The following is a 16,508-nucleotide window of genomic DNA, read 5'->3' as shown; positions in this document are numbered from 1 at the left end:
TTAATTCTGTGTGTGTGTGTGTGTGTGTGTGTGTGTGTGTGTGCATATATATATGTTCTCATAATTTATGGCATATTTTACACATTGTACTGAACGGCTACCATGAAACAACAAATTTCATGACATATGCCAGTGATAATAAATCCAATTCTGATAGTTATTTTGCAGGTGTTTATATAAATACTGCAACATTTCTACTTTCAAATAATTCACCATTTACGCCTCAGCAGCCAATTCACAATGCCTAGAATCATATAAAGGAAAACACACCACAGGAAAGGCATGTAAAGATTACTCTTTAATACATATTCTTAATGGTCATTAAAAACCAATGCTGAAGAGTATCAGTGAACTTCCCCTCCAGCCTTGCAGCCATTTTTGATATTGTGAATAACCATAAACAGAAACATAATAATCATAGGAAACACAAAAAACAGTGCCTTTTCTTAAAATAAAAAAAACTTTCAAACTTAGCCCGTCATTAACATCCCTCATTTACATTAAAATCACATTCAGATTGCTGTTAATAAAAGCAGAATGACTCCTCTCTCTTTAAGCCTTACTAAACATACATCCAGAATAAAATGCAAATATATCCACGGAAATTTTTTGTTTTAAAAACAGTTTTTACTTGTTATGTTCATAGATCCATTGTATACTAAATTCAAACTTGGTTCCATTGCTGAAGAATAAGTGCCAAACTGCCTCAGTGGGATCTTTTGACACTCAGTAGTGCCTCTTTAGCACGGACCATCCACGAGCAGGTGCTTGTTGTCTGTTATTAATGCTTTTTTTTGCATACAATTCCACAGTGCCGCAAGTTGAGGTGCCACAAAAAAAAAGTCAGTGCTACTGACTACCGACATCAAAGTGAAATTCCTCATCTCTTTAAGAAGAGGCTGCAGAGAAGAGAGTAAAGATCTAAAGCAGTTCATAATATTCAGACTGTAAAAGATAAAATATATTTCATGAATTACTTGCACAGGCCCTTGATATAAATGCATAATTGGGAATATGCTTCCTCAATAATTGAAGGGAAAAGAGAAGCAGAGTGTTCTGAAATTCTTCTTTGGACATACCCTAAACAATAAGAAATCTCTAGAACCCAATAATTTTACAAATTGTTACTTAATTTCTCAGTTTCACACAAATTTGATATTATGCTCCTTCAATCCAATTATCTTGTGATTGCTTAGTTATTTCCTCAAAACTAAATCTAACATTGAGTGTGCATCTGCTTTGTACATACTGCATTGTTATAAACACTGGGATATTATCAAAATAACTTCAGAGCATGAAACAGTACCATTAAGATCCAAAGTGATTATTCAAAGTATGAAATTCAGACATTCCACCTCCTCTCATCAAATAGTGCCGCAGAACATATACATCTTTTTGAGGCTTTAAAGGTTTTAGACATTATTAATCACTCTATTCAGCTGTGTAATATCATTACACAATGCAGAGGAATTCCTTGACTATTATGTACAGCATGCAAAAACTGGATTCAAAGTTAGATTACCGTTTTTAGTCCAAATAATCAAAACACGTTTAGGTTGCTTTACTGATATTACTTTCTGCTCCTCTCCTGATATGGATCCACAGGACTAGGCTGCTCTCCAGTGGCCATACTTTATGCATGCTGCAACAACAATCACTGTTACTTTTATGATGTGGAACATCACAGCAGAACCTGATCCAGTTACCACTTGCTACAACAGATAGTCTAAATGACTGGAAAAGGGCTTGCTGATGATTCAGTGTCATTCTGAGGAATTCATTCTTCTATTAAAGTCACTGGGAGCACTTGATGTTGCAATTATAATTGGCTTCCAACAGGCCTGATGAGAAACTGTAATGGATTTTGATTTTATTACAGAACAATGCAATACTGATAAATGTTATATTTAAAATGGGATGCTAGGTTCAAACCTATGCTGATATTCTGAATAATCTGGACATGGAGGTATATGGAAGCATTCTTCTCCTATAGCTATTCGTTTTGACAAAAGGCAAACCACAAACATGGTTGTGCTTGCTTTTAAATCAACTACTTGCAGCAACTATATTGAAACTGGCCTAATCTTCAACGGGTCAGTCACTATTCTTTTGTGTGGCATCACAAAAATGGAATAAACATAAATAGTGCTCTGTTCCATCATTCCAATTTAGAAGTTTGAGAATCTTAACTTGAAAATAAAGGAAATGCATTAAAGTCTTGCTGATTAGATATGAAACCACTGAAACATTCAGTGAAATAAAGTTAGGAAAAACACATCATATGAAAATTGGATAGGAAAGTACTTATTAAAGTAAATTGAGTAGTTTACAATGAGATTAATACATAACTGTTCTACTGGGTTAATGAGAAGAAATCTGTTTTGCAGTTATTATCTGTAACTTATCCTATATTGTTATATATATAAAAACCTAACCTTCAGCACAGTTTAAAACCTGCAAAAGTATTTTAATCAGCACGGTAAAGCAAAATTCTGCAGATGCTGTAAATCAATAATGAAACTGTAAATGATACTGCATTTCCAGCATTTTGTATACTATTTTAATTACCATTCTTCATACCAGCTTCTAAATAGAAACAATTCATCATGGTTAGGCATTTTTGGTAAGAAAGCTGCAACAGTTATATCCAAATGAGTATTTCTCTTTCTACCTCCTAAATGTTTTATGTATTGCACATTTCCAAGCTGCATTTTGCCTTTTTCATTCTGATTGAGCTTTACCATTAGCTTTCAACTGATTAAAATACTTACCAACAGTGAGGAAAAGATAATAATTCACTGCTGTCTTTAAATAACATGAGATGCATTGTTACTATTTGGATAATGTGGAGATGTAAGGAGGGAAGAATAAACTACCAGGGGATTCTAAAGACAACCAAGAAAATCAGACAAATACAGCAATAATTTTCAGGAAGGAATTGCAGCAAAAAACCAAAGCAAGAAGTCACAATTCTTAATCCAAGCTTAAGCCATGAGAAGGTCTACTCTGCCTGAATTTACTTGTTATTAGAAAGTATTAGGGAGGTGAAATCTGTTGATGCATAACCGCAGAGCAGTTCACTCAACTGCCTCCTTGGCAGGTGAAAGACTAAGGTACTAGGTGAGAAATTTTTATTTGGGAGGTAGATAGTGCATGTGGTTATTTGTTGGTACAGGAGTAGTGTACACAAGATGAAGTAGTAATGCACATGGGTGACTGCATGATGCCATTTTTTTTCTTTACAACTTAAACCACAACCCAAAGAACTTTTTTTGTGTAATGAAGTGCGTGCTTGAATACATATAACAGATGTGGGTCACAAACAGTGTTCTTAGAGTAAAATACACAAATCATGTGAAGAAAATAATTAGTTCTCCATTTTAGTCTTCAGGATGTTTTCAAATTAAGTTCCATGAGCTCAAACAAACAATTTGAATTTTGAAAAAAAAAGATTGAGGAGAATGGATTTGAATACAAGTTAGTATGAGTGATGGTGGGATGGAGTATCAGGAGTTGTGGGGCAGGGGGAGGAGGAGAAGTATCTTGTCCTATGTCAAAATATTCATTTTTATTTTATTTATTTGTTTGTTTATTTTTACACACAGTATACCTACATCTAGGATCATATTCATCTTCATTGGTTCATAACATCTACAATTTCTACCACAATGTCACGTGGCAACTTACTAAAAAGATCCTCTGAAGCAGCAGTTACAACAAAATTAATGCAATTTGAATCTCTCCTGAAATTGTAAATATTTCTTTACATTCAATCCCACAAATGTATAGGCAGTGACAATAAACTTCACCTGAATACTCAATTGAGGTGTCCGACCTTCAAAACTGTCCATCTTTGTCTATAACTCGTATTGTTTTAAAAATCCAAGTAGCTAATCAGAAATGTATTAAAAGTAAAAGTAGCTGTAATACAATCAGCAGAATCGCGAGAAATCAAAAAAAGGACTCAGTTATCTTCACAGAGTTTTTTTTACCCTAACTTATTCAAATTGAATCCAATTATGTAACCGGATTTTGCAGCAGTGATTGGAAAAAAGATATTCCATGCCCCTAGGGCCATTTAAAAAATGATCAGATTTAACAGGTTTTGCATCATAAGTTGTTGCGCTTCCCTTTAAAGTATTTTTATACAAGTTTCTGCTTTTAATATCTATGGGGAAAATGTGTATTAAAGTTGTGAGAATAATGTTTTTGACTGTCATGGAAAATGAGCATTTTTGGAGTTACGCATCCATTTTACAGACCTATGAATAATTATATATTATAAAGTGAAACAGTTACGTTATATTACCGTCCTTTAGAAATGAAATGAAAACACCTTAATTTTGGATTTTTTAAAGAAAAATACTATCAAAGATTCTTCAAAGTTTTTTTATATATACACAATCCACATTTACGGTACAATATTAAATGCTCCATGGTGACCCACACAGTGAGCAAAATAGTTTAGATTAGAACATATTTAATTAACCTATTAAGTGACCATATAATAATAACTGTCCAGCAGGTAATTTTTAACCAATTTGGTGTAGGCTTCTTCAGGACTCCTTTGGATGGCAATCTCTGTTACCTAGCATTTTTGAAAAATTAGTATGTGCTATAATTAAATGACATGATCCAAAAATTATGTTACATTAAATCAAAGAATCAGCACAAGTTATTTTGCACAAATGCCACTTTGATTGTTGAGTTCATACCAAAATTTAAAACTACACTATTAATTTAAACATCAAATGTAGAAAAAGTTCAAATATTCTTGACTTTATTTTTGCTTTTTGTCTCATATATGCATAATAAAGCAAATAGTCTCGACTGAGAATGTTACTTCCTCATTTCATTGAAAGGCTCAATGAAATGGTCAATTTAATGGACGTAATTGGGTGGCATGGGTCCACTGGGCCGGAAGGGCCTGTTAATGTGTTGAATCTCTTAAAAAAATTGTCTTTCTGACAAGAAGCCAAGTATTTTGCTCTACAAGACATCATTTCAGAAAAACCCCTATCCAACAACTGTTAATGGGGGTAAAGTGTTAAATACACATTTCCATTGGGGGTGTGTGTGTGTGTATAGTGTGTGCGTATGTATAATATAAATACACATACACACACATCATAAAGCTTTCATTAATGATTAATATTCAAAATTATTTAAAAATTGTCAGAGAATATTCCTACAGAAAGAAATTGCTTTTATCAGGTTTGAACATGGAGGTTTACAAAAGTGCTCATTCCAATGCAACTAAATGCAGCTGCTGTTCCAATTTTCAATATTTTGTTTTGCTTTTCAAACTAATTTGAAGAGCTATTCTCCAACAAAACTTGAAGAACCAAGTTTGGGGAGATATCCACCACACTTATTAATACAGCTTGTGTCTTCATTTCCAGATTTCTCCTCTAAAAAGTAAATGTGCCTTGGTGTCAGGATGAGGGGAAAAGAACAATTTCTCTCTCCTACTTGATACAAACTCAGCATTCACTTGTTCAGAAATACTGATACTCCAGGGTCTGGCTGACTAATTAGTCATCAACCAGCAGTGCAAAATGCAGCACTCTGATTGGCCAGAGCCCAGGATCAACAGCATGACCAGGGCCAAGATCTTGAATGCTAGTGATCAGGAACTTGGGTAGCTTTATGGCTGGAACTGGTGTTCAGAGTGCTAGTATCTTTCCAGCTCCCTTTATGCTCACCAGAAAATTTACTACACTACTGTACAAAATGTAAAAAAAATATATATAAATGTGCTTGGATATTATTAGGAGTAATGTTCAATAGTCTAGAAATTCAGCTAGTCCAACCATGCCAAATCACTTTTTCTATCTTTCTCATTACAACAAATTTTATTGTAATTTGAGAACTTGCGCAATATTTACAAAGACAGATTTCAATAATTTCCTCAATCTCATTAAGCTTTTGTTTTTCCTTGGCATAAGGTATTCTGAGATATTTCATACCATGGTAATGGAATTGAAGCCTTCTGCCTAGTGTGCTTGCTGCCGATATACTGTGACTAGACTCAGTACCAGTGAACATAAATGAACAGAAGCATGATGTATTGCCCGAAGTACCTGACTGTAAAACACATATGCTATGGCAATTTTATCCCATCAGATACTAGCTAATAACAACCATCAGTATGAAAATGAAGTATTACACAATGTCCTTGCTAAACTGAGTCAGTGCTTGATGAGATAAAGCATAAAAGACTAAGAGCAAAATCATTATTCAAAGCTTGCAACTTTGCCCTAGGATAAACCACATATACTTCCCTATGCTTCCTACTGTCAATATTTTTTACTAATTCAAGATCATTGCATGATCTGCTATGTTTAGTTATAATAGAGAACCATTAACAAGCTCTATAAAAAGCACAATAGGTCCATTTCCAATCTCCCTACTGCACACAGTTCCTGGAATGTGTTACAATAGCAAACAGTACAGAACTTTCCAAAAAAAAAGTCAGTATTTCAAACTTCATTTCAAAAATATGAAGAAAATTTGGTTAATATTTAAATGATACCTGCCAGGATTTTGCAACCATTTAAAATTCAGATCAATTAATAGATTTCAAGCTCATTTTGACATAATGACCTAAAAAATCCACAAAGGACAAGAAATAAAGAGATGATGCAGCTGGCGATAATCTTTGTAACTGGCTCCACTAAAGAAATTCACAGGGCACCTATGTGATGGAGTAAAGGGTGGTTGCTGACCTGTCCAATTCTAGGGATACTGAGATCTAGAGAGGCCCCTAACAAAGCCAAAAATCTCAGAAAGATAACGTGGAAGTGCACTGCAGTAATAAAGATATGAATAATCTTGTATTGATAGCTAACATTCAATATTAGTGAAATCAAAATTAAACTCCAATTATTCCTTCTCTGTCATCTTCAAAGGACTTCAGCACTCCCCACTTCCAAGTCGGGAATAAACCTGGTAGGACCAAACATACCAAGAGCCAAGGAGTTTTAACCCAGGAAATCTTTGCTGCCATACCTCACCAGATGTTAAAAGTCTAGATAGTAGCACTGTCACCACAAGGGTATCCTGGAACTGATGTGTGGCTGGGATTTGGCATTATCTGATGGTTTTAGTAGCAAAGACAAATTAATCTTCCTGGAAGAACAGCAACTGTCAGAATTCAAAATTAGAAATGTTCCTACCATTCTGCATTAAAGGCACCAACACCTTTGTTAATTCTATTTCTCTTATATTGTGCATATCTTTTAGGTAATGTTTAAATATTGTACAAAATATAACCAATTAATGAATGATTGTAATAGGACACAATCTCTTCATAAAGGGAAGGGAGCAATACCCTGATCTTTTCCTTTCACAGTTCATCCTAAAATGTGTAGGAGTCTTCCCACATTAAATGAACTGCTATAAAGAACACTGAACTAGATACCTACATTTTACCTGCAAACTGTTCCAAACAAATATATTCAAACAATTAAAGTGTCAAACCTAGATTTTATAATTCATATAATAAAATGGAATAGTTTTAAAATTATTTTCAACATGCCAAGTTTCAGAAAATGTCATTCCTTTTTCTTCTCTACCCTCTACTCTTTGAGGTGTATTAACAGTTCAAGAATTTTGGGACTTACCTTGGCAGCACTATTATTAGATGTCTTTATTACACTTAATGTAAATTTGTGACATACCATTATTTCCAGATAAATCCTGCTGCAGTTAAACATATTCAAGTTTTAAAATACACTTAAAAATAGACATTGGACCTGGTTGAACTGAATTTCAAACAATGTGGGATAAATTACTGACAACAGTAATATTGTTCTGCAATAATAGTGCTGTTGAGCTCAGACCATTGATTATTTTATGATTTAACAATATGAAATAATCACCATGTTATGAGCGGGGCTTAGAAATATAAAAGCAGCATAGTGTTGCAATAAGAAAACAAAAAAAAAGCAATTTCATCAGATTTAATTGTAGTCAGTCTTTGTCTTACCACAGAAAATGTGAACAGGCCACTTCTCTGGCCACTTTTCCTAACTTAATTTGGAATATAAACATTATTACTTGAACTGACTGTGAGATAAACATGATGTTGAGTCAGAATAACAAGATTAATCTAAAGCAACACACACAAAATGCTGAAGAAACTCAGCAGGTCAAGCAGCATCTATAGAAATTACTAATAGTTGATATTTTGGATTGAAGACTCTTCTTCAAGACTGAAAGGGGGAAGATGCCAGGATAAAAAAAAGTTGGGGAGAGGGGAAGGAGACTAGCTGGAGAATGGTAAGTGAAACCAGGTGGGTGGGAAAGCTCAAGGGTTGGAGAAGAAGGAATCTGATGATAGGAGAGAAGAATGGACCATAGGACAAAGGGAAGGAGAAGGGGACCCAAGGGGAAGTAATAGGCAGGTGAGAAGTGAAAGGTCAAAATGGGTAATCGAGGAAAGGAGGGTGTAAGTGCAAGAAAATTAGTTTACTGGAAGGTGAAATCTTTGAAGTGCTGCACATCAAGATGGGTAAAAACCAAGATCAGAGCTCTTCTATTGTATGGGGTTGCAGGGAGTTCTTGTGAATGACGAAAAATAGACATTCCGAAAAATATATTTCACTTAACAGCTTTGCTTTGTAACCTTTTAAGCAGACACAGCATTTTCTTCATGATAATTTTAATTACCCATATCAATTTTTAAAAATTAATCTGCAGTGCTATATAACAGAAGGAATTTTAAATAAAAAAGGCAATAACTACCCCATTTAACAATTTTGATTTTGCATTCTGACATTAAGGAATCCTAGATATAAAAATCACATTGAGTATTTAAATACAAATCCAACCATTTTCTAATCATATCTTTTCAATTCAATGTTCTGAAATATCTTTACATTATTACTAAAATTAGGACCAGAAGATTAAGATTGAAATTCCAGAATTTAAAGGGTTGGAAGAGGGGGCTGCGGAACTGTAACTCAAGAGAATAGAAATGCTTGTTAGAACCACCAGGGATACACCAAATGAGGAAAGCAAAGGCTTGGAAGAATACAAACTTCACTTATATTTTTCACATCTCCAACTGTGGGGATGAATAGTTTTCAGATTGAAAAGAGGAAAATTTCTTGCATAAAGGTCCAGTATTCATTTCAAATTCATCAGATCATATGTACAGAGGAAAACTATTAAAACAAGGCAAGGCAAACCTCTCTGTACATCTGTTCACAAATCCACAAGAGGTTCTCAATTCTTAAGGGTCATTTCTGAAACGAGGTAATACACTTTGTGTAAAGGAGTTCCACTGTATCTACCATAACGCGCTGTTAAAATACTGCAACACCACAGAGGCCCTGCAATGCCACCCTTTGCATAAACCACATTTTTTTCTCATTATACAAGCTTCTGGCCAAAGTTAATCACTTTAATTGTGAGCATGTAAACTGCTATCAAATTTGTTTACATGCTTTCATGTCCTTTATTAATGGAGCAGGTGAGAAGTGATTATCACACAAAGACAGGGGAAAAAAGCCTCCTTGAAGAAATAGATCCCCACGAAGAAATCCCGAGCTCACGATCACTCAAAGTGCAGAAACTGTTAGGATGGCTCCAAGAACCATAAACCATAAATTGGATGAACACAAATGTACTGCAAAAGATCAGAAGAAGTATACCGCCTCGCAGCTACATACCTGTCCACCCCATATGCACATTATGCCCTATTTGTAGAACAAATCTGTGGTTCTCTCATTGACCTCATTAGCCACCTCAAAACCCACAAAACCAGAGTGGAACTAAGTCAACCTTGATGCTAGATTGACTGCCTAATGAAGAAGATGAAAGCCAAGTCAATTTGGTTTTAGATTATTCTTCAAAATTGACAAAAGACTATTTATAAAATTTTTAGAAAACTTAATTTTGAATATATAAAATGTAGCTTCACGCCTTTGTTTATGCAGTTTCATAAAGGGATGGTAGGGTACATATCTCCACTAATCTCAATGTTACTCCAGTCTGCCCAAAGAATGAATTATTATTTAAGCCTTGTTACCGCATAAGTCTTGGACATCTCGAAGTATATATACAGTACTTACATTTGTTATTCTTTTCCAGGCAATATTGCTAATATCTACAAATTTGCCCTAGATGTGGTCAAGAAGCAGCACAAAATACATACTGGTTGTGATGCATAAAGTAAAAAACAAAATCAATTTCTTTTTTGAAATGCAACCTTTAGAAAAGAGTATATAAGAAATTTAGTAGGAAAATACAATTCACTAGCTTAGGCCAATTGATAATCTTGTACAAGTTATGCCACACCATTAATGTTTCTGATATGGTACACAAATAATATTCTCAAAAAGCAGACTAAACTGTGATCAATTAGGTCCAAATTAATTTGTTGCACCAATTTCATATCTTAAGGTATTTGCATGTCTTATTTTTACAGAGTAGAGTAATAATTTTGTTTGTTTTACACACAATGATGCAATTAAGAGGCCAATTCCATAAACAATCTGGATCAATTACAGGTGGTTCATTAGATTTAATACAGGGAATAAATCCAAAATTAACTGAATAATATAAATAGCTTGAATCTATCTGCTATAATTTGATGTGACATTTTAAAAAACCCAATCACTCCTACATATCTTGTCATTTTCAGATGTTGCTAACTTCATTAATAAAATATTCAGATGTCCATGGCTGATTAAATGCCCATTCTCAATGATCCCAATTACAGCACTGATTTTACAACTCACTAAATTACTTCAACAATTAAGATTTTGCTTTGCTAGTCATTAGTGGGGCACTATATAGTTTGAAATATTTTCACACACCATTGCAAGTTTGAGAAAGTGATTTATGAAGCAAGTTTCCATTTCAGAGTTTTGGGCAAGTGAGCACTTAAGATAACTTCACTGTGGGGTAATAATGTGGTTTGACAACTCAAGAGGAGATAATTATCTTTGTGTTAATGACATGAAGTGTAAGGAACCAGGATCACCTGATACCCTGCCCTTCAAAATTGTAGGCTTTAACAATAGTAGGAGTTACCCACTTAAAGATAAATTTCAGTCAAAGAGAACCACCGCATCTGTACCCCCAAACAACTAGTTTCTTGGTTAGAATGGTTGTGGTCTTCACCAAGTGAGCCACACCAAGGATGCAGTTTTGCAAAGTGCAATGCAAGCAGAACAAACAAGCTGAACTTTGTGGCACCAGGTGAGAGCACAAAATGTCTTCACAATAACCTGGCACTGCAATGTTCGACTTCAATTTTTTTTGGAAAGACCACGTGCACATGTAAATGGCAATTCAGCAGTACTCATAAGGTTTATAGTAATTATGTACTTATGTCAGCACAATTACAGAGTCCTATTTCCGTATCACCAAGTTATGTGCTTGGCAATATCCCACTGCTGTACTGAGGAACTCAAGTCATCTGCTTCCCTCCCACTAATTCTGCAGAACATTTTCTTTCAAATTAAGGCTTGTAAAATACAACAAAGCCAGAATTATGGAAATGGATGTACTCTCCATCTCAGCCACTCTTAATCCTACAATCAGTTATCTTGTTTCCTCATTTAAAACATGAGCTTCAGTTCAAGACAGGCTCATTATTTTCCCCCTCTCTCCCATGAGTTTGGCACCTTGGAATTCTGTTTTTTTCCTGTGAAACAACCAAGAACATCCTCGCCGATGTAACCTGTTTCTTGATTCCGATTTGTTTTATTCACTGGTACCCTGTATCTGTGGACTTGAGGTGATCACAGCAAGACCAGAGCCTGATCCAGCTGACTCTTCCATCTTAGGTCGCTTGGCCTCAGGCTCACCTACAGATGAAGCTGAATGCTGCAGTTCTGTGACAAGTTGCTTGCTCACAACTACAGGTGAGGAAGATGTCGCCTGTGTAGCCAGGATCTGTAGTGGATTAGTAATGGCTGAGGAAGTGAAGAAAATCACAAAAAAAATTATTTCATCTTATTAAAAAATAAAATTTGCAAGCAATAACCATCATATAACAACACAGAAAATGTTAGACACTCAGGAGATGCATCAGTACCCTTAGAGATGGATTTTGGGTCAGTAACCTAACTATGCTTCAGGGGCCTTATTGATGACACAGCTGAAGATGGATCAGCTTAGGATACGATCCTAAGTAACTCCAGTTGCATCGTGCTGGGTCTGAAACGGATGGCTTTCAATAGTCATAACTATCTTCAGCTGTGAAGAATTTTAGCTTGATTCTCATTTGTCAATTTTGCTATGACTCCTTGATTCCACACACTGTCAAGAACAATCACTCTCCCTTCTCCTCTGGATTTCTGCTCACTTGTCCATGATTGAACCAATGACATAACATCTGAAATTAAGTGGCCCTGTCATAACCCAAGCTGAGCAACAACATGCAGAGTGCAGGCTTGCAAGTGGTACCCAGTATTGTACCAATATTACCTTATTTCACTTTTCTGATAAATGATCTTAAGTTGACAAGGTGTTATTTTGCTGAAATGCACTTTCCATTAAATGCCAGTATTGTTTTTGGCATTGGCAATTTGGAGGATAGTCCTTTAGCATCATAGATAATTACCTGAATTTGCTACTTTATTGTAACTAATGCAAATAGCCTTTCTTTGACATTATGTGAAGTGAACTGGATCCAAAAAACTTTAAAAATCGGCAGACCAGGCGATGATATCCTTAGACTCTGCTCTGCTATTAATTAAGTTAACTGATATATCACAATGTTATTGTCATGCAGTATACCTTTATTTCTCAATTCTCTAAAGAGCTAGAAATCTATTGATCTGCCATACAAGGAAAATTCAGAGTTGACAGGACCAATGTTTCTTCAGATTTAAGAGCAGAAAAATCTCAATGAAACTTAAGAGAATTCTTATTGGGTCTAGCAGGCTGGGTGCAGAGATAATGTTTTCCCTGGATGAAAAGTTTGGAACAAAAGGGTCCCAATCTCAGAATAGCTTTGCACTGACAGCAGGAGAGATTAGGGAGCTTAAAGGAACCCTTAGGAGACAGTGATCATAATACGATAGAAATCAACTCTGTAGTTTGAGAGGGAGATGATGATATCTGATCTACTAGCATTACAGTGCAGTAAATGGAATTACAGAGGCATGAGCGAGGAGCTGGCCAAAGTTGATTGGAAGGGGATTCTGTCAGGGATTATGGCAGAACAGTGATGGTTGGAGTTTCTGGGGGTGATTTGGAAGGCACAGGATACATGCATCCCAAAGAAAAGGAGTACTCCAAAGGGACGATGGGGCAACCATGGCTGATAAAGGAAGTCAAAGACAACATTAAAGAAAAAGAGGGCATATGATATAGCAAAAATTAGTGGAAAGTTAGTGGATTTGGAATCTTTTAAAAGCCAACATAAGGCAACTAAAAAGGCAATAGAGGAAAAAAATTAAATATGAAGGAAAGCTAGCCAATAACATCAAAGATGATACCAAGTTTTTTTTCCAGATATGTAGAGGATAAGAGAGGCATGAGATATGGCACCTCATGGAAAATGACACTGGAGAGGTAGTAATGGGGGACAAAGAAATAGCAGATTAACTTAAAGAGCATTTTACATCAGTCTTCGCTGTGAGCATGCCAGCAGCATGCCAGAAATTTGAAAGTGTCAGAAGACAGAAGTGAGTGCAGTTGCTATTACTAAGGAGAAGGTGCTTGGGAAGCTGAAAGGTCTGAAGGTACCCAAGTGAGCTGGGTCAGCTAGAATACACCCGGGTTCTGAAAAAGATAATTGAAGAGACTGTGGAAGCATTAGTTATGATCTTTCAAGAATCATTAGATTCTGGAATGGTTCCAGTGGACTGGAAATTGCAAACATTACTCCACTCTTTCAGAAGGGAGCCAAAAGAAACCAAATTATAATTTACCAATTATCAGCCATTTAGCATGGTTGGCAAAATGATGGAATCCATTATTAAGGATGAGGTTTTGGGGTACTTGGAGGCACGTGATAAAGTCGGCCAAAATCAGCATGGTTTCCTTAAGGGAAAATCTTCCCTGACAAATCTGTTGGAATTCTTTGAGGAAATAACAAGCAGGATAGACAAAGGAGAATCAGTGGATGTTGGTTATTTTGATTTTCTGAAGGCCTTGGACAAGGTGTCACACATGAGGCTGCTCAACAAGATAAGAGTTCATGGTTTTACAGGCTAGAGATTGGCTGATGGGCAGGAGGCAAAGGGTGGGATGAAAGGGGGCCTATTCTGGTTGGCTGCCATGACAGGTGGTGTAGCAAAGAGGTCAGTATTGCGACCACTTTTTTCACATTATATGTCAACGATTTGGATGATAGAATTGATAGCTTTGTAACCAAGTTTACAGATGATACAAAGACAGACGGAGGGGCAGATAGTGTTGAGGAAGCAGAGTGTCTGCAGAAGGACTTAGACAGATTGGGAGAATGGTCAAAGAAATTGCAGATGGAATATCTTTTTGGTAAGTGTATGGTCATGCACCTTGATAGAAGGAATAAAGGCATCATTATTTTCTTAACAGGGAGAAAATTCAAAAATCTGAGGTGCAAAGGGATTTTGGAGTCCTTGTGCAGGATTCCCTAAAGGTTAACTTGTAAGTTGAGTTGGTGGTATGGAAGGCAAATGCAATGTTTCCATTAATTTTGCAATGACTAGAATATAAAAATCAAAGGTGTAATGCTGAGGCAATATAAGGCATTGGTCAGACAGCACTTGGAGCATTGTGAGCAGTTTTGGGCCTCTTATCTAAAAGATGTGCTGGCATTGGGGAGAGTACAGAGGAGGTTTGCAAGAATGACACTATGACTGAAAAGTGTTAATAATGTATGAGAAGCCTTTAATCGCTTTGGGCCTGTACCTGCTGGCGTTTAGAAGAATGGGGGGGGGGGGGGGGGAGGGGGTATCTCACTGAAACAGATCAAACATTGAAAGGTGTTATAGAGTGATGCAGAGAAAATGTTTCCCGTGACTATGATTGTTCTTGGCAAATTTTTCTACATAAGTGGTTTGCCATTTCTCAGCAGCATTGTTACAAGACGGGTCACCCCACTCATTATCAATATTCTTCTGAAATCATCTGCCTGTGTCAGTGGTCGCTTCACCAAGACTTGTGATATGCATCAGCTGCTCCCACAGCTTCAGGTGACCATGATCGGGGTCCTAAGCAAGTGCTACATCTTGCCAACGGGTGACCCGCAGGAGGGAAGGGGTACCTTACACTTTCTTTGGTAGAGATGTATCCCGCCACATTGCAAGACATAGTTATAAAAACTATAAATTTCAATAAAAAGTATATATTAAAAATAAATGAATAATACAAAAAATGAAGAAAAACATACTGAGGAAGTGTTTGTGGGTTCATTGTCCATTCAGAAACCTGATGGTGGAGGGGAAGAAGCTGTTCCTGAAACAATGAGTGTGTCTTCAAAGGACGACACTTGGCACAACCATGCTTTCAAATAATACAATGGAAGGTACTTAACTTACCTTTGTCTGTGTACCCAAGGTCAGAACTATATATATACAGTGGTGCAAGAAAGCTTGTAAATCCTGTAGAATCCTACAATTTGTAGAATCCTGTGAATTCTGTATTTCTGCATAAATATGATCGTAAATGTGATCAGATCTTCACGCAAGTCCCAGGACTAGGTAAAGCAAATGCAATTAAATAAGTAACACAAAAAACACTACGTTATTTTATTAAGAAAAATGATCCAATATTACATGTTTAATTAGAATAAGGGGAAACATGAGGCTATTAGGCAGGAACTTGGAAGCAGAAATTGGAAACAGATGTTCTCAGGGAAACGTACAGAAGAAATGTGGCAAATGTTCAGGGGATTTTTGCGTGGGGTACTGCGTAGGTATGTTCCAATAAGACAGGGAAAGGATGGTAGGGGACAAGAACCGTGGTGTACAAAGGTTGTTGTAAATCCAGTCAAGAACAGAAGAGCTTATGAAAAATTCAAAAAACTAGGTAATGATAAGAGATCTAGAAGATTATAAGGCTTAGCAGGAAGGATCTTAATAATGAAATTAGGAGAGTCAGAAGTGGTCATGAGAAGGCCCTGGCAGACAGGATTAAGGAAAACCCCGAGGCATTCTACAAGTATGTGAAGATCAAGAGGATAAGGCGTGAGAGAATAGGACCAATCAAGTGTGACTGTGGAAAAGTGTGTATGGAACCAGAGGAGACAGTAGAGGTACTTAATGAATACTTTGCTTCAGTATTCACTACCGAAAAGTATCTCGGTGATTGTAGTGGACTGAAAAGCTTGAGCATGTAGATATTAAGGAAGAGGATGTGCTGGAGCTTTTGGAAAGTATCAAGTTGGATAAGTCACCAGGACTGGACAGGATGTACCCCAGGCTACTCTGGGAAGCAAAGACTGCTGAGTCTCTGGCGATGATCTTTGCATAAAGAGGACGGGAGAGGTTCCGGAGGATTGGAGGGTTGCGGATATTGTCCTCTTATTCAAGAAAGGGAGTAGGGAAAGCCCAGGAAAT

At 36.3% G+C, this 16,508-nt stretch overlaps 1 protein-coding gene across 2 annotated transcripts in view; it reads right to left on the bottom strand.

The window, feature by feature from the left end:
- Nucleotides 1–278: 278 nt before the first annotated feature.
- The window catches only part of foxk1 (forkhead box K1), a 143,390-nt gene continuing 127,160 nt past the window's right edge, over nt 279–16,508 (bottom strand). The window contains exons 9-10 of one of the 2 annotated variants that reach the window (XR_012100758.1): nt 4,067–11,930; nt 279–3,610 (exon numbers count right to left, since the gene is read on the bottom strand). Coding sequence is in view for 1 of the 2 variants with exons in the window: in XM_073060653.1 (XP_072916754.1) it covers nt 11,719–11,930 (212 nt within the window). In the remaining variant the exon portion in view is untranslated. Of the gene's footprint in view, nt 11,931–16,508 lie in introns of both variants that reach the window. The other variant, XM_073060653.1, reaches the window with a different exon arrangement.

Source organism: Hemitrygon akajei, chromosome 11, assembly GCF_048418815.1.
Source record: "Hemitrygon akajei chromosome 11, sHemAka1.3, whole genome shotgun sequence".
Classification (NCBI taxonomy): Eukaryota; Metazoa; Chordata; class Chondrichthyes; order Myliobatiformes; family Dasyatidae; genus Hemitrygon; species Hemitrygon akajei.
The sequence above is the reverse complement of the archived record's forward strand: the minus strand, read 5'-3'. Positions and strand labels throughout refer to the sequence as shown.